This window comes from Rhipicephalus microplus, chromosome 3 (genome assembly GCF_043290135.1).
Source record: "Rhipicephalus microplus isolate Deutch F79 chromosome 3, USDA_Rmic, whole genome shotgun sequence".
Taxonomy (NCBI): domain Eukaryota; kingdom Metazoa; phylum Arthropoda; class Arachnida; order Ixodida; family Ixodidae; genus Rhipicephalus; species Rhipicephalus microplus.
The window spans coordinates 160,035,342-160,054,459 of NC_134702.1; the positions used below are offsets into that span (position 1 = coordinate 160,035,342).

Here is a 19,118-nt window from a genome sequence, read left to right on the forward strand (position 1 = left end):
CAACGCTGCATAAGCGTCCGCCCATCGACTCACAATTTTTGTCTCCTTCTCTTCTCTTTACTCTCTCTCTTTCTCTCTCGTCTTCCTACTGCCTCTTCCCATTCCCCCAGCGTAGGGTAGCGAACCGGGCATGGGCCTGGTTAATCACCCTGCCTTCTCTCTTGCTGTTCTTTTCCTTCCTTCCTTCCTCCCTTCCTTCCTGAGCGTATGGAGTCGGTAGATGACGGAAAAGCTTTTCTTATTTTTTAGTTTCCACTACCGTGATCCCCGCTCTTGTGCTCTACTGTGTGAGTAGAACGCGAAAGCGAAGATCACTCTTGCCCCCCCCCCTAAACCTTGCGCACGCCAATGGTGGTATCAGTTCATGCTTTCGCGGCGCACATTGAGGTTTAAACTCTCTGACATGGTAGTTTATACTATCACTGTAATTATAGTAAGTATGTGACCTCGTATAGCGAGTGCAGTCTCTCCTGCTAACGGTGCTATGACACAGCGGCAGCAGCGGTGCAGCTAATGTTCACTAATACGAAGCAGCCTGCACTCGGTGCCATGTGGTGAGTTGAGTTGCTAGATCCTAAGCAAGTCTGCTGCGGGGGTGTAGTGGTTATACGATGCTTGGCTGCTAACCCAAAGGTTGCAGGTTCAAGCTCGGACGTGGTGGTCATGTTTTGCTGGTGGCAAAACGCTAAAGGCCGGGTATTGTGCGATGTCAGCTCACGTTAAAGAAAACAACATGGTCAATATTTGCAGAGCCATTCACATGGTGCGCTTAAAAATCGCATCGTCCTTTACAACGAAAGCTGTTATGAGATGACAACTCGGGTCACGCGCAGTTGTCCGCCGCCGCCGCCGCCGGTGTCCGTAACCGCATCGCGTGACATTTTTTTTACACAGTGGGGTTAGACTCCGGTATGCTGGGCGCAAGCCAAGTATCCTACCACTGAGCTACACCGGTCCTTGTGTCTTGCAGTCAAACTTGCCGCAGGCAGGCTTGATGTAGGGAAAGCAATCGCGTTGATGCGACTTATAAAGCGTTTTAAAACATCGCGAGAACAGCCAGTCGTCACACAATGCGAATAGCGTAACGAGTGGGCCGTCCAATGCATCAACCCATTACAAAAGCTTGTTCTTGTTCTCCTATCAACTGCGGCGCATACCCACTTCAGCCGTAAGTTGTCATTGTCGCCAGCCACTGCATGAACAATTGGCAGAAAATTCCTTTTAAGTGTTTAACGGATACCATGCCTCTCTGAAGAATGACGAAAAATAGCATAGCGATTGCCGGCCTACTACCCAAATAATTAATTATTATTGACATAGTGGGCATCAAGCAAGTTTGCTAGCAGTAGTTACCAATGATTGTTTCGAAAGGCTCTGAAAGGCCGGTCTTCTAGCTTTCGCTGTGACTGTGCTAAGCCTTCCGTGCAGGCCTGACCTTTTTATTTGGCATCTAAAACAATAGGCGTTATTACTAGAGCGTATAGGCAAAAGTCCTAGTGGTGTAGGCTAAAAGAAATCTCGAACCAAGCTTTGCTTATGCCATTCATAACTTATAGGCAGTTTCTCTTGCATCAAAGGGTATCATGGCGTTAGCGCACAAGGTCGATAAAAACACAACGGTACGACCGCTATAAGTTTCAACTAAATTTTCGGCCAATTGAAAGTGAGCGTTCGTCCCGTTGAGTCTTTCTCGTCAATATTTGCTTACGCTATGGTACAATCTGATGCATTCAGCCATCTAGCCCCCTGCAAAAATACTTTCTCGGTCATCCTTAATTTAATTGCCTTGCATTATGGCTTAGTCCGTTTTTTTACATATATTATTTCCTGTTCCATCATTATGTGTGATGTTTGGGTATCTCAATGCCACATTCAAGCTAATGCAAACATTTTTTTGTGTACAAAGAATAAGGAAAGAACGCTGTCAAACAAACGAAAAAACATTTCTTGTCTTGGGCTATGTTTGTTAGTGTAATAGCTAAACCCATATTACCTGCTAATGTCAGATCAGTTGCCTTTTATACTTTAGTCTTTTTTTCTGAATTATTTCGAACTCAAGCCGAAAGCTCCAATACACTCATTAAATTTTTGAAACGACTTCACACAGTAACTCCAAGTCATTTCTACAGTACTTTTTTTTCTTTTACCCTTATTTATAGGCCACAAAGATACCAACGGGTGTGACAACCCTCCGGGAAAGGTCTAGCAAGGCTGACCGCGAAATCGTCTTCACTGCTGACCTCGCAGCATTGGGCTTCACAACGTATTTCATAGAATCTGACAGCTCAAGAAAGTTTCTGACAGATCAGAGAAAAGGTAACCCGCAGGACAAGAAACCCGTAGTCAGTTTGTTTTGAGGGGTTGGTCTCTTGGTTATTGTACATTGTAGAAATGAACAACCTCAGGTTGCGGTTAAAGACTACGTTTGAGGTTAGAAACAATGGGCTCATTGCTGAAATGCATTTTTAGGGGCGAAGCTCCTTAAAGCGGCACTTGTTCGTCCCTCGTAGTAGTCGTAGGGTGTAACCGGTCTTACGTTGTGACCTGCATGCTGGTGCCGGTGGGAGATTTCTCCTGTGCGTTGTTGAACAATGAAAAATTTACAGCGTGCGCATTAGCGAAAAGTCGAATTCTTCTGTCTCTCATTCCCCATTAGCAGCCATTGGCATGTACATTTAGCCCTATCTGACAAGAAACGGTTATTACGTTATATTCGCTGGGCGAAACCTTGGTTTTAGGAAGGTTTAGCGAGCGTTGAGCCGCAGTGCCATGAATACAGTGAACTAGTATATACCTTGAAGTTGAGGTGGTTAAAAATAGGAAGTAGACACGAAGACCAAGCGGTAAGAAAGTGTGCGTGTGCCACCTCTTGTTTAGTCTTTGGAATGTCCGCTGGATGGCGGTGCTTATATATGCGGAATATATGATGAAAATTTGTGAGATGAAGGTACTTGTAGTGTCAAATAGATGGACGAACGGACACAGAGACAGATGCATGGATGGACGCACGGATGGTTGCATGGACGGATGGACGCATGGACGGACGCAGGGGCGGACGCACAGATGGACGTGCGGATGCACGAACAAACGCGCGCACAGCCGGGCGGATGGTCACACAGACGGACGCATAAACGGACGGAAGCAAGAACGAATAGACGGATGGATGCTCCGCCCTACTCTCCATTATTCAATCCATAAATATGCTGCAAATTTTTAGATAGTTCCTCAGTTTATTGCGCATGATAGCCCTTTAAATGCAGATAAGATTGAGAGCACATGCTTCATAACGGAAATCAAAGCCTCATTATTCCTTACTGCTTTGTTATTACATGCCAAAAAACAGGGCGAGATAACTTTGGCGAACACTTTTGATTCAGTAACCTTAGCCAAGACTTTCCAAAAAAATCTATCAAGAAAACGGTTGTCTTTTTTTTGATACTTGATTTGATTTTTGAAGCCTTTCTAAAGATAAAAGCTACAACGTGCGCCTAGTGGAGGTCACAATCCAGGTGCACTCATGTGTTCTACTTTATTTTAGATAGTGTGTTAAAATACAAACATAAAACGCGCCAAATTATTTTCTCACTGCGGCTGAGCCGAATAACAGCGGCGGTCACGTTTGTATTCGACCGAGATAAATGATTGCAAATTTTGTTTACTTGTTAGCATCGCCATCTGTTTTGCTTTACAGAACAGTCACGGGATGCCACTGCGGCAACGTGCGATAATCCGGCTACCAAAGAAATGGTCCTGAAAGGAAAGGTAAGAAATAGACGCTGCAACGCTTTACGCATGCACCGTAGCATTTACTCACGCACTTTATACGTAGCTGCACATTCAGGGCCTTCAAATGGTGCAATGATTATGCTCTGATCCTGCATTATTTCTCCGCACTTTGCGATCCAAACTGCAAACTGGCCAGTCATAGTGAACGGGAGATGAAAAAAGAGAAAGCATCGAGGTTGACGGACTTCTATTGCTCTATGCTAATTTCTACATTTTCTCTCTTAGGGTGTGTTTCTCATACAATCATCTCATTGACCGCGCCTTAACGTAGTCATTCTGAAGTCGCGTTCATTATCATCAGTTTCTTTTACAGTGCAGAAAAGATTATAGACGGGCTGGCTGGTATATATTCATTATGACAACTTGGCAACGGAAATAAACGGGACAAAGTTAGAAGGTAGTTTGTACTGCACTTTTTATGTAGCTTCCTAATTTCTTCTGTTTGTGTGCGATGTCAAGTTGTCATTAACATTGCTTTCCCGCTAGTGAGAGCAATGTCCTCGTGGGCAGTGGGAGCGAATTGCTGCGGGTCAGGCACTCGCTCAACTTTATTGATTAGTCTTTTCTGGTAAGGGTCACTTATGATACTTTTATATTCTTTCTCTTTATGTTCTCTCTTTCTAATGTAGGTCTTACTAAACCTAACTAGGCTGTCAACTTTACTGGGTCTTGATGCAAGAATCAGGCGGAATAGTCAGACAAGCTACAGAGAAAGCAACATGAAAATCAAAACTTCATGAGTATTGATTGCTCTTAGAGACATTCTAGCTTTCACTGCCCACGAGGGCAATGTTATAGCAATGTTTGATGGTGTAGGCATCATCGTCCACACAATGAACTCCTACTTCTTGGCCATAGGTGCGCTGTAGCTCCTTGACACCTTGTTTTCTTTCCGGCGCTTCAGGCGAAATTCAAAGTGAGTGTTTCTCGGTAGATCCAACATGCATCTTCGGAGGAAGTTGATGTCAATTTCTCTCAATACGGTGGAGCGTAGTAAAGCTGTCTCCTAATGCCACGGCCATCGTCAGCGGTGGTGAGCCGGCGGTATGTGGTGATAAATGTGCCTCAGTTAATTTATATAGGTATGCTTCATTTGTTCGGCTTGAACACGGAAGAATAATGCTTTGGAAGACTACCTTCAGTATTCGAAGTGTTGTTATTACCATTTTTCAAAATTTTATACAACATTACGGCGCACGGCTGACCCAAGATAGCTAAACAATTAACACGCTACCATGGAAAGCGATCGCCCGTCAGCGGAAGCCAAAGAGAGAGTGCCTTTCTTGCACCCAGCCGATGCAGAAGGCGAATAAAGGAGAAAGGGCATCACCACTCACTCACGGCACGTTCGGTTAGTATTCTGTAGAAAGAGAAGAGCTAGGAGAGCAGAGTATCACTCTACCCATGAGTTCTGCCCTTGTCTTCCGCGCCTCTTTCTTTGCGCGCAGAGGAGGAAATAATAGCAGGAGGAGGTCGCTATGTCACTCGACTGGCTATTAGGAATCACGCCTCGAAATCGCACGCACCTGCGGCCAATGGCAACATAAACCGTGACCGTTGGGAGCTCGTTGGGAACTCGTATGAGCCGGTGAACCTGGCTTGAGGCATGAGATGTTTTTTGTGTCTCAAGTGGTCGCTAGGTGACGAAATGAAGACGGCTAACATGGTGCCTACTTCAAGCCGCGTTTCGCCACCTTTGTGGCACTTCCGCAAGAGAACCGTGTGACATGCACTGTTGCGCTGCTGCCTGCGTCCGTATAGTGTGTGCAAGGTGTATTTGCAACTGCATTCGCGCTATCGCCCAGCCGCTGCAGCAATGTTCTTGTTGAAAGTTCCGTGTTTGCCTTCGGGCGTTTGTTTTGGCCTCTGATGAAGTGGTGATGCCTCCTGCAGTAACTACACTAAAGACATTTATGGGCCTACTTGGAATTTATATTGGCTCTATGAAACAAGGAAGAGGGGCGCAGTACTCGGGATATTAGTTGCCTTGTGTGATATGAAAGTGTGTGCTGTGCCGTTGATTATTCAATCGCGGAAGCCAATTTGTGAGTATTCTAACTTGATCACTTCCACAGCGGCTGATTCAGATAGGTCATTTGGGCAAACATATTATTTTGCGAAGTTCTATCAACTTTATGATCTCGGTGCGTGTTTTCTTTTTCTTTTCACTCTCACTTTTGTGGGTATTCTGGCGAAAAATATTCCGGGCAAATCGTATTTCATCGCTCCCGTGCTTCAAGCGTATTTTTACCATTCTTAATGAAGGGGTTAGAGTGGGGTGTTCTTGCGGAAAGCGGCCTGTGCTCTGAAAGGGTGACGAAGAAAACTCCAGTTATTTATCTATCAAATTTTTCTAAGTTTACTAATGTTCCGTTCTCCCAGCAGTATGTAATGCATGTCTTGAGCAAATTAGACTTGGCGCAGCGGCGTTCTAATAACAGCCATCCTCGTGGGGTTGGTATCCCCGTAGTGCAAAGAAAGACTTGTGCTTCACTCGCCATCGTTACGTGCGTCTGCGCAAGATTGAAAAAGATGCAAAGGGTGTCTTTCAGCTTTTTTGTTTACATTGGAAAAAAAAGCGAGGTCATAGCGGTGTACTACGGTATATTGGCTCTACTCTTCTTAGTACAACATCTTAAAACTGCTCGTTGATTCTGTTCTCGACTCTACCTTCCTTGCAATGAATCAGCTCTAACTGCACTTCTATTGTGCAATAAATATTTTTAGTGAGTTACAGTTGCAAATGCGGGAATAATGTTAAGCATAAATGAAAGTACACTTTACCGACTTCGCTAACGATTACGTTATGATTTGTAGATTAAAAGTTATTTAGATTCCCGGTAGATTACACAATCCATAAACGAGGCGTGCTAGCCAAGGGCGACTGAGTTAGCTGTGAGTGGAATGCGGATCATGTTTTTACTTCACACGCACGCCTGGGTAAATGTGCATTGTAAGTGAGCACAAAATGTTCACGAAGGAAGGTGAGGAGGCGTTGATGAATTGAGGGGGAGCTTTTCACCTGTATGAAAAAAGCGCCGGCTAATTTACGATATCATGTTAGGGCTAGTCACTCTTGGGGCTATTCACGGGAAACGCGTTTGAGTTGTTGTAGCTTGATTATTTCTCTTTAGTATATAGGTGGTGGTTTTGAGCAGTTTTTATCCGAAACTGTAGTTGACGGTATGTTTTATGTGTTATTGCACAATAAAACCTTATTCCTTGGTTTGAATGGTGTCGATTTTTTAGATTGCTCGACGTGTAGCAGCAACGCTGTCATACGCGCTAAAACGATTACTCGAGCACAATAGAAAGCGCTTGAAGAAACGAATTTCATCACGTATTCATGGCCTATAGGGACGAACTGTAGGAGATTACCGGAATGTAAATTATTTTGATTCACTTACGTTTTTTGTTGAATGGGTAAGTGTGTGTACCACTGTAGCCGGCGAAAGAGAACGGTGTCGTGGTGACGCAGGGGCAACAAGAGGTCCAGGTAGGGTCAGGCATCGATGCATGCGAATTCGCCGTAGACAAAGCAACTGCCTTTTCAGGGGCGAAGCTCCTTAAAGCGGCACCCGTTCATCCCTCGTAGTAGTGCGTAACATGTCTTACGCTTTGACCAGCAAGGTGGTGCCGGTGGGAGATTTCTCGTGTGCGTTCTTGAACACTAAGAAATTAGCAGCGTGCGCGTTAACTAAAAGCCGAATTCTCCTGTCTCTCATTCCCAATTATCAGCCATTGGCATGTACATTGACAACTATCTGTCAAGAAAGGGTTGCTACGTTATACTCGCTGGGCGTAACCTCCTTTGTTTTAGAAAGGTTTAGCGAGTGTTGGGCCGCAGTGCCATGAATAGTCAACTAGCACAAACAGACACAAGCACCTACGGTCACACAGACAGACGCATGGACGGACGGAAGCAAAAACGAATGGACGGACGGTTGCTTCGCCCCACTTTTCATCATTCACCTCGCGGATATGATGCCATTTTTTTATTATCCGAAGAACTAATGTACCCACTAATTATTTCAAAATATTACTTTTATAGCGTAAGTTATTTTATAGGAACATCCTGGTCGATCGGCACACGTCCAGTTCTTTTGTGTGCGCCACCTAACAGACGGCAGGAACCCTGCGGCTTTGCACCGCGATAGGCAGCCATTGACCACTCTTTAGGTTTACTATGTTACTCTATGGTGTGGGGGCGAAGGGACTGCTTTCAGCTCTTCCATAGTAACCACGGCCACGGGTTGAAAAAACCTGTGCGCTTTTTATGAGTGAAACTCCTTAAGTTGTGGGTCATGCGTCTGCGGTGTATGTAGTAGAAGCAGTAATTGTAGTAGTAGTAGTAGCAGTCGTAGTATTACGTCCACATCCACGGCGGGACTAGAGGAGCGGCACACGCGCATTCATTTAAATTTTGGATTAAACCCAGGCACGTTATTCATAAATGAAAAGATAGTTGTTTCTGATGAAATAACCTACGGAGAGGAGTACCGGTGACTTAATCTCCAACAAAAAATTGGCAGATCCCACCTACAGTGGGAATCTACGATATGCGAAACACGAATGTGGAAGCTTGATATGTCACTTCAAAATGAGCACAATGTTACGAGGTGGAGGTAAGTTAGGCCATACATGACTTTCTTCTCATTCTTATCATGTTTGAACACGTCGTTACCTTCGTCATCTATTCACGTCACCTGATACTAAATTTGCTATATGTGGAGATAGCGAAACGGCCACAAGCGCATCATGAATGGCCCAATACACTCCGACGTAATGTTGACGCGCGTGCACAATGGGCACAGCGCTTCATGAGTGTGGTATGTAGTCATGTTGTTACATGACACGCATGTATAGATTGTCATGTTTGAACCAGTAACATACCTTTGTCACCCATTCACGTCCCGTAATACAAAACTTGGTATATGTGAAGCTAGCGAAACAACCGTGAGCGCATCCTGAGCGTGGCATGTAGTCGTGTTCTAACATGACACACATCTCATGACTATCATGTTTGGACCAGTCATATACCTTAGTCATGCATTCACATCTCGTAATACCAAATTTGGTACACGTGAAGCTAGGAAAACGATCGCAAGCGCACCATGAGCGTGGCACGTAGTCATGACTCATGACTTACATGACATGCATGTCATAGTTTCTATGTTAGTGTCTGTTGCTTGCGTTCGCCATGCAGTCATGTCATACCATACAAGTTTTGTAACATGTCATGTTAACGAACCCACCGCGAGATCTGCGAGACCATGAAATGTAAATCGTGACTTTCATGACATACATGTCATGATTTTTATGTTATGACTAGTCAATCACACTCGCCATACAGTCACGTTATGCCATACCAAGTTTGGTATCGATACCATTATTAAAACAACCAGGAGAGCTAAGAGTCGTAAGCAGCTAGATAGATAGATAGATAGATAGATAGATAGATAGATAGATAGATAGATAGATAGATAGATAGATAGATAGATAGATAGATAGATAGATAGATAGATAGATAGATAGATAGATAGATAGATAGATAGATAGATAGATAGATAGATAGATAGATAGATAGATAGATAGATAGATAGATACGCTCAAAGTCGCATAAGTTTGCTAAAAAATTCTTCGTATTTTAAAGGTTGCGCGTCTACTTCGCTCTTCGCTTTATTTCCCATCTTTATTTTTTATTCTCTCTTTCCTTAGTACAGGGTAGCGAACCGGATTCTCCAATTTCTGGTTAACCTCCCTGCCTTTTTCTCACTTTATTCTCTTTCTGTTTGCAAACGACGGTGTTTTTGAGACCGAAACGAGAAAAGCGTCGCCATTACGGCTGACCTGAAGTGACGTCAACGACAGAATATTTTTTGCTCCACGCTCTTCGAACACCCATATCGCAGACGCACCCCTTAGTGTGTGTTTGTTTTCTATGTTAGAAAACAAACACACACTAAGGGGTGCGTACACACAAGAGAGACACAAGAGGGTACACACAAGAGAGAGCACAGTTTGCAAGGTTATCTACTACAAGGTCGGGGAGAATGATCCTGCAGGAGCTGGGCCAACACCCAATAGCAATCAGACGCAATTACAATGATATCCCTTACAACATCAGGGAGACTATCACGGTATCTCCTATACCGAGAAACATGCATCCAGAACACAACGTCGGAAGAAGAGTAGCGAGTGCCAGGATTTCGGGCCGACCGGTCGGGCGCTCGCGCGCTCCGCGCGCTTGCGATCTCTGGCGTCAGCGTGGCTCTGGCCGACTGGGCTCGCCCTACGTCACCTCCTGCCGCCGACGACCTTCCACCTCCGACGACAGTGCAGCTCTGACTTACTGGACTTGCTCTACGCCATCCACCGACGCCGAAAGGAGCTCTCGCAGGTGCGCCCCGTCCTCGGACTCCAGTGACCGTGCTCCCATCTTTCCTATCTCTTATATCCCCTCGGTTTGTCCTCGCTCGCTGTGGCTTACCACCACACGTCTCTTCTTCTCTTCTCCTTCTTCGGCTTTCCCACATCTTTACTCCTATCCCTTTTATCCCTCCTCACCCCCATCCTTCGTGAGCTACTGTGGCGGTGTCGCTCACTGAAGCAGACAATAACGGCGCTCACTTTTCTCTTCTTTTCTCTTTTTAAGAATCACTTTAGGACTATACTTCGTCAAGTCTCAAAGGAGGAACGAGGGGTCGTATTTGTTGACGCGGCTTCCTACGCCAATGGGAAAGCGTTTGTGGCAGTGGTAGTCGATGGGGCTGGCCATGTGGTCAACTCAGCGACGGTCAGGACGAAAGACCCAATCATTGCGGAACAAGTGGCCATCGCCTTAGCACTCAAGATGGATAACATTGAAGTCGTCTACAGTGATTCCATGGCAGCACTACGGGCGTTCGCCAAGGGGACGGTCTGTGAACAAACGCTGAAAATACTGCAAGGCAAGAACATAACACATCATCTTCTGAGTTGGTTCCCTGCTCACCTTAGACAAATCAACGATTCCCCTCCCAATCTCAATGAAGCAGCACACGAGGCGGCGCGAGAACTCTCCAACCGCGCCTCCCCGGGGATGCGTTCTACCGGTGAAGGGGATAACTGGGAAATTCTTACAACATATAACGAGCTCACTAAACATTTCTACCTGTCTAGAAGGATTTTCCCTCCACCTCACGAAAATCTAACCCGGCCCCAAGCACTTACATTAAGGCTTTTGCAAACACGGATGTACCCTACTTTGAAAATGTTACACATCATGTACCCTGACCTATACCCAAGTAATCTTTGTCCACATTGTGGGGAAATAGCTTCATTAGAACACATGCTCTGGCAGTGCACCAAATTCGCTCATTTATCGCACATCACCTCTGCCAGATGGGAGGCGGCAATCCGCAGCTCGTCCTTGGCAGATCAGCTCTGGGCTGTCCACCAAGCCCGCGAGACGGCTGAGGAGCTTGGCATCTCAGTCCCCACGTGGGAGCTGCCCGCAACACAGTGATCTGTGTTTTGGAGGACAAAATAAAAGTTTATCCAATCCAATTAGCAAAACCGCTACGTACGACCAATGGGCAAAACAGTTTCGGTTTTCACTTTCTAGTCGTACAGCTTCTGGCCTCTCCAGATTCCGCGTCTGACAAGAGGGAGCTGCGTTCATCGCACTAACCCCGTCCAAAGTTCGCTGTCACTGAGCGTAAGAGGCATGCAGAAAACACACGCGTGCACGCATATCTGGGAAGCCCGGCCACAATCCGCCCAATTCGTGCAGGGAGGGAGAGCCTGTTTGATTACTGCTTTTTGAAGGCAAAGCAGAAGCATTTCTTAACAAACTTCGGCGGCTTTGAGCGTATCTATCTATCTATCTATCTATCTATCTATCTATCTATATATATATATATATATATATATATATATATATATATATATATATATATATATATATATATATATATATATATATATATATGGAGCCGCCTACGACTTTTGGCTCTTCTGGCTGTTTCAATAATGGCATCAATACCAAAATTGGTATGGCTTGACATAATTGTAGGGCGAACGTAACTCACTAGTCATAACATGAAAATCATGACATGTATGTCATGAATATTATGATTTACATTTTATGGTGTTGCTGCTCTTGTGGTGGTTTTGTTCACATGACATGTTGCAAAACTGGTATGGTATGACATGACTGCATGGACAACACAAGCGAGAGATCCTAACACTATAGAATCCTCACATGCGTGTCATTCAAACACATGAACATACTGCCCCACTCATGATGCGCTCACGGCTCTTTTGCAAGTTCGCATGCACCAAACTTGGTAATATGGGATGCGAATGGATGACGAATGTATGTGACTGGTGCAAACATGATAATCATGACGTGCGTGTCGTGTAAGAACATGAATACATGCCACGCTTGTGGTGCGCTGGCGGCCTTTTCCCTAGCTAAAAATATATCAAGTCTGGTATTACGGGATATCACTGGAGGACGAAGGTATGTGACTGGTTCAAAGATGTGAATCATGAAATGCGTGTCATGTAAGAACATGACTAGATGCCACACTCAAGGGGGCAATACACTTCGACGTGACCCGGCGCGCGTGCGCGCCAGCATTCGTTTTATCGCATCACGTCGGCGATCTCACGCGAGGCGTCGATCTGTGCCGCACTGCGTTGCTTTGGCGCATGCGCGTATGAACGCGCGCGGCGTCCCTCCGTCACAAAGAGAGGCGAGCGCAAGGCTGTATGAATGACGTCCTCAGCGCGAAATGCAGCATGTCGCATTTCGCGCCGGTTGCTGCAAGGCCGCGCTGACGGACGCTGGTCGTGCCGCTCACACCGCGCTCAGACTAAAGAGCGCTCGCGTTTTGCCAGCGTCACTGCGCCGAGTGTGCGCGCGCGTCAACATTACATCGGAGTATATTGGGCCCTTCATGGTGCGTTCGCGGCCATTTCACTAGCTCGTCATATACCAAATTTGGTGTTACGTGACGCCAATAGAAGACTAAGGTGTATGACTGGTGCAAACATGGTAATCATGATATGCGTGTCATGTAAAGCATGACCACATGCTACGCTCATAGCGGGTTCACGGCCATTTCAATAGTTCTACATATACCAAATTTGACATTACATCACGTGAATGGACGATGAATGTAAATGACAGGTGCAAGCATGATATACGTATCATGTAAAACTTGACTACATGCTCCACTCATTACGCGCTCGTAGCCGTTTTGCTAGCTCAACATACATCAAAGTTCATACCAGTGGACATAAATAGACGACGAAGGTAAATGACACGTCCATACATGATAATCATGGCATGCATGTCATGTAAAACTTGACTACATGTTACGCACGCTCGCAGCCGTTTTGTTAACTCCACATATATCAAATTTGGTATCAGGTGGCCTGAATAGATGACTAAAGTAAAGTACACTTCCAAACATGATAACCATGACATGGAAGTCATGTACCGCATACTTTGCCTCCGCCTCGTAACGTTATGCTGATTTTAAAGTGACATATCAACCTTCCTCATTCATGCTTCGCATATCCTCGATTCCCACTGAACGTGGGATCTGGAAAAATTTTTTCATCCGCTAGGCTTTGCGTTTTGGCGCTACCATCATGCAGCAAAACTCGACTGCATGGCGCCTGTCGTAGTGTTCGCTTATATAACTAGAGGGCACTCTGGCACTGCGATCGTTCAGTGACCATGAGAATGATGACTAGTACACGGATTTGCCTAGTCTTCATGCTTGCGATCGGTGAATCGCAGTTGTGGCTTCGTTTATTGAAGTACTTCGGTTTTGTTTGAAAGGAAAGAACAAACCCTTTAGAACCTCGTGACCCGAGTTGAAATGGTAAGCCTAAAAGAGTAAGGTGGTGAAGCGCAACTGCAGAACATTTGCCAATTTGTTTTTTTCGTGACAAAACTGCTTCAAGCCACGCCAAGCCAAAAGAAACGTAAAGTACGAAGTCTACACAAATCCGTGTAATACCCATAATTCCCATGCTCGCTCAGGCGCTATGCGCTGCAGCTCTCATAGACACGAGGGCCATAGTGTTATCTAGTGTATTAGAGGAAACCCTATGGTGTTTGTAGCCGTCTGTACAGTTGGTTTGTCGGATTAGAGGGCAGTTGCGACATGCGTTATTGAGAGCGCTCAACGCGTCTCTCGTTTAGCCCATTTATGTTTTATCCTATAGGCACCGCACACTGACTAGAGAGAGCTGCGTTGCTCACACTGCCCCGTCTCAATGTTTTTGACATTCGCCGTTAGGGGCACGCACAAAATAGACGTGTGCTCGCGTCCTCCATGTATGCCGGCCACAATCTACCGACAGATGCAGGGTGCGAGACGCGCGCTTCGCATTCCATTCTCACGGAGGCCCGTCTCAAGGTTGCTTTTTTTATCCGCTAGGCTATGAATTCAGGCGTTGCAGTCATACTGGAAAACTCAACTGAACGGTGCCTATTGTGAACTGCCCCACTATGGTGGTCTATTGGCTAAGGTACTCGGCTGCTGACCCCAGGTCACCGGATTGAACCCGAGCTGTGGCAGTAGGGCTGACAGGAGGGCTAGTTGGTACAAATTCATAATGAAATAATTGGATGCACTGTTAGATTGCGAAATCTCGTTTCTGGACGACACCTGATCATGGTGGAACCTTCTCCCCAGTTTTTTTTCTCTTTCTTATCTTTCTGGTATATAATTTCTTCTCTGAATAAACTGAGTTTCAGTCTGCGCTTGTTTGTCTCTTCTCTCGTGTCCCGTTGGTCGGCGCTTCCTATTATTTCCCAGCTGTGGCGGCTGGATTTTCTATGGAGGCAAAAATGCTGTAAGCCCGTGTGCTCAGATTCGGGTGCAGGTTAAAGAAACCCAGGTGGTTGAAATTTCCGTAGCCCCCTACATTGGCATCTCTCAAAATCATATGGTGGTTTCGGGACGTTAAACCCCAGATATCAATCATTATAGAGAACTAGAAGTAGTTCACTCTTTTTTAGCCCAACTGGCCCACCCTAACATGTTATCCTTGCTATGGTGGAACAATTCAAGCGAGCACGCAACGCGTATTCATCGTGGTGATCGGTGCCATTAAAACGTATCGTACCAAAAAGATCAATGTAAACATACGTGGTGGCTAGCTACGCAAGTGGACGATACAGATGTCACGCGATACCACACTCATGACAAAAGTGGCTGCAGTCTGAACGCTACTCAGAAGAGCTACAATGACACGTCATGCGTAATTCTCTTGCAGATTACAAGCGCATTCATCGATTGCGCCAGTGGTCTCCTGAGTGCCATCTCGTGGAAGGACACGAAAATTCGCGTGAACCAGTCCTTCTACTGGTACATCGGTCACGCAGGTAACAACACTGAGTTCAAGTACCGAGCTTCTGGCGCCTACATCTTCAGACCGCAGCAACAGGAACCATTACCGGTGGCGGACAAAGCCGAGCTGGTACACATTGAGGTCTGTTCTTCTGAATTGTTCAATTGAAATATTTCACTTTGAAAACACTTTTAAACAGCTCGTGTGTAGCCTTTGTAATAATGCACTTGAAACACACAAAGTAAAAAAGAAGGAAGTTCCAAACCTTGATTAAGAAAAGTGCGAGATACCCTGCATAATCTATATTTAATGAAAACATTTGTATACATGAGGCATGTTTGTAGATAAATCATCTCTTCAAGCTCTCATGTTACCTTTAACTTCTGCTTTCTCTCGAATTCAATTGTGGGACTCACTCGCACTGTAAACGGGGGAGATTAAGATGTCAACATCAACACGCGAGGTACATTAAGTGCATTGAACCTAAATGTCGGCGAACTCACTCACGAGTAACTTACTTGGACTTCCTCACGCCCGCATTCACAAACGCTCCTCGACTCGACTTCCTTCCTTCACTTGACAGAGCTGAGCATTGCGCCACCACTCAGCTGAAAATGACGCTGCACTACTCAAGAAGCACAGCATATTATTGGTGATATGCAGTGACTTGCTGTTTCTAGAGACGGCGCTCCAATCTGCTTTCTCAATTGAAGGTGAAGCGTCGAGTGAAGGGACCTTCCAGGATACGGGGACCAGACTCGGATCAAGCCTTGAGTCTGAGTCTGAGTTAGTCAAGTTGAGTAATATTTTGGTGAGTTTGAGTCCGAGTGGGTCTGGTTGAAGAATTTTTTTTGTGAGTGTTAAGTGTGAGAGAGTCCTGCTCAGAAAAATTTGGATGATTTTGAGTCTGAGTGAGTCCAGAGCGGTAGATATATTTCTTGATTTAGTCTGAGGCAGTTACACAATTTTCGCCGACCTATGATTGGTAACTTAGGGGCACAGCTTGTTTTCCATAACAAAATGTCATCGGGTGTGATCACATTGGAAATCAAGTGGTCAATACCGGCCAAGAAAAAGCTATCAATGCTCAAAACTGAGTTGAAATAAACCAGCATGGTTTAAATATTGTAATTACCAAAGCTAACCAAAAAGTAATCATAATTATTAACTCACACTTGCTAAAGGCACTTCATAAGCATGCAATTAACACCCACGCCGCGCGAAAGAGGGCGCCATTGTCTCGCCGTAAACGCGTTGGCTCTTCAGACCAGCGCTTTTCCGGCGCCATTCTTGCAAACTTCGGCAAGAGATCATGCATAAGGACAAACTGACCACAGTGCAATGCGAATCGCTGGTTGTCCGAGCTACGCATTTGCATGGTTTTCAGAGTAGAGAAGCTGAATTTAGCGCGGTATGAGGAACTACAGCAGCCCCTACAAAAGAACGACGTTGGCGCTATATCATTATGTTAAAACCCGCGTTATAGTTTAGTTCCCTTCTACTGGAGAGAGAGACAGGGAATGATAGAGAGAAGTGGAAAGCGAATGTGTGAATATGCGCTGCAGGGCTGCCCTTGAATATACGCCTGAAGTGAAACTAAAAACGTCGGCTGTAAGGTTAATAAAGAACGATATTCACTGCTTTTGCTCTTATTTATGATAAAGCTTCTTAGAAGTCTTGCGTAATGTTTAAAGCTTCGTCAGCCGACCAAGGCAATGACGTAGGGCGAAAGATGCGTATTATGAGAGTGCAGAAGCTGAGCTTCAGTGTGGGATGAACTCGGGGACAAAACGCAAGGACGAATAACACAATCTTCGTGTATATAAGGGCAACATTTGTGTGGGCTCCACTCACTTCAAAGCGGATTTGGAGTTCCTGCTTTGTGAAGTACATTCCGAATAAAAAGCGACGTATTCACTATATTGTGCATGTCTATCTATCTATCTATCTATCTATCTATCTATCTATCTATCTATCTATCTATCTATATCTATCTATCTATCTATCTATCTACCTATCTATCTATCTATCTATCTGTCTATCTCTCTCTCATCTATATATCTGTCTGTCTGTCTGTCTGCCTGCCTGCCTGCCTGTCTGTCTGTCTGTCTGTCTGTCTGTCTGTCTATCTATCTATCTATTTATCTATCTATCTATCTATCTATCTAATCTCAGGCATACTACTCTCTTACACTTCCGCTGACCAACGTTCATTTGACAGCAGGCTGTGAGAAACAGATGATTACTACAACGCAACAAAACTAAGCTTCGCTTGGTGCCTGCCTTTTGTCCGTGTATTTTTTTTTCGCACTATATAAATCTTCAATTAACGGGATAAAATGGAGTGGTAACGTAAAAAACTAATTTCAGTTCTCCGCACAAGGTCACTTAATCTATGCATTATGCTTGATCCTTATTTTTTCGTTCATTATTACGACGCAGTATAAGAGAGTGATTCAGCCTTGCAATGTTGATTGGATCCCACGAAATAGTATTAGGGTATCACAGCTAACTTGAGCAATGCACGAGAACACAGGTGCGTAAAAATGAACTTTCACTCAACTGAGCTTGCTGTCTTATTGCGAAAATGGCTGTCAACTTTCGATTATCTTTCGGGGTAAGTTCTCCAATGAATTTTAACTTGTTCTCTTTCAAATATTCGCAATAATTTTAGGGGCGAAGCTCCTTAGGGCGTGGGCTGTGCGTCCCCTGTAGCCTGTATGTAGCCACCTCTAGTTTAGTTCTTGCAGTGTTCACTAGATGGCGGTACCGTCCCCTGTATGTAGCCACCTCTAGTTTAGTTCTTGCAGTGTTCACTAGATGGCGGTACCGTCTCCTGTATGTAGCCACCTCTCGTTTAGTTCTTGTAGTGTTTACTAGATGGTGGTACTTGTAGCTGATGATGAAAAGATGCAAGATGTTATAAACTAGAAAGCGGTACTTGTAGTTGATGAAAGACGCGAGATCTTATAAAATACGAATGATGTCACATATGGCGCGTGTCATTGGTTGAAGGCAATCGTTCGATTTAGTGCGGCGACGAACGCTAGGGGGAGCGATGTAATAAAATCGAGTGGGCAAAATGTACAGAGGATTCATGGTTTACCAGGTTTACCTCCGGAGCTTCACCCACTCATCATCATTCACTTCGTGGATATGGCGGAATTTTTTTCATGTCGCTCCTTGTCTTCACTATGAGTGTACGAAACACTCACCCCAAACAATTTTTATGCCACTTATTGTGTCACTTGAAACTGACCACTTGCTTGGACCTAAGGGTCTGTAGTATGCAATAAATAAATAAATAAATAAATAAATAAAATATACAGAAAGGCGGGATAGTTGGTTTGGCTGCCTACTTGCCGCCATGCATCCTGTTTCCTGTACTTGCTGGTATGCGTTATTGTTGGGCGTGTGCGTAGGCTTAGTTATGAAACCATAACGCATGAAAACATTATTGTTGTGGGGCAGCCCGTCTGATTGAACGTCTCCTGTTTCATATCCACCGCAGAAAAATGGCACCATTGTTCAGGAAGTTCACCAGAAGTTTTCCGAATGGCTGACGCAAGTGATACGGGTGTACGATGACGCAGATTTTGTCGAATTCAACTGGGTGGTTGGTTCTATTCCCGTGACGTAAGTACAACAGCTCAGTTTGTTGCTGGTTGTTACTGGGTTTTCTTGCTATGCTGAGTGTTGTCACACTACCCACAGTCAAGTTTTACAGATATGAGGATGATTTAGCTTCGCCTTCGATGTTGGTGCTCAATATACGCACCCATGCAATACACACTGGATATGCGAGATACACGATATACACATGTACGCAGATTTCATGTTGTCAGTGCACATCCTTAATATATAAATGAGTTGTAAGTGCGATAGTCTTCCTTATGATACCTGATTGCAGAAATTTTGATCTGTCTGTCTATCACACGATCCAGCGACCCAGCGAAAGTGTAAGCATTTGATGA

General features: G+C 44.9%; 1 protein-coding gene across 1 annotated transcript in view; it reads left to right on the forward strand.

Annotated features, from left to right (window-relative positions):
- Positions 1-19,118, forward strand: part of LOC142803982 (lysosomal alpha-mannosidase-like) — a 105,360-nt gene that overhangs the window by 62,517 nt on the left and 23,725 nt on the right. Inside the window, exons 15-18 of the mRNA XM_075890382.1 lie at positions 2,160-2,316; positions 3,692-3,762; positions 15,070-15,285; positions 18,656-18,780. Coding sequence (XP_075746497.1) covers positions 2,160-2,316; positions 3,692-3,762; positions 15,070-15,285; positions 18,656-18,780 — 569 coding nt within the window. The remainder of the gene's footprint in view (positions 1-2,159; positions 2,317-3,691; positions 3,763-15,069; positions 15,286-18,655; positions 18,781-19,118) is intronic.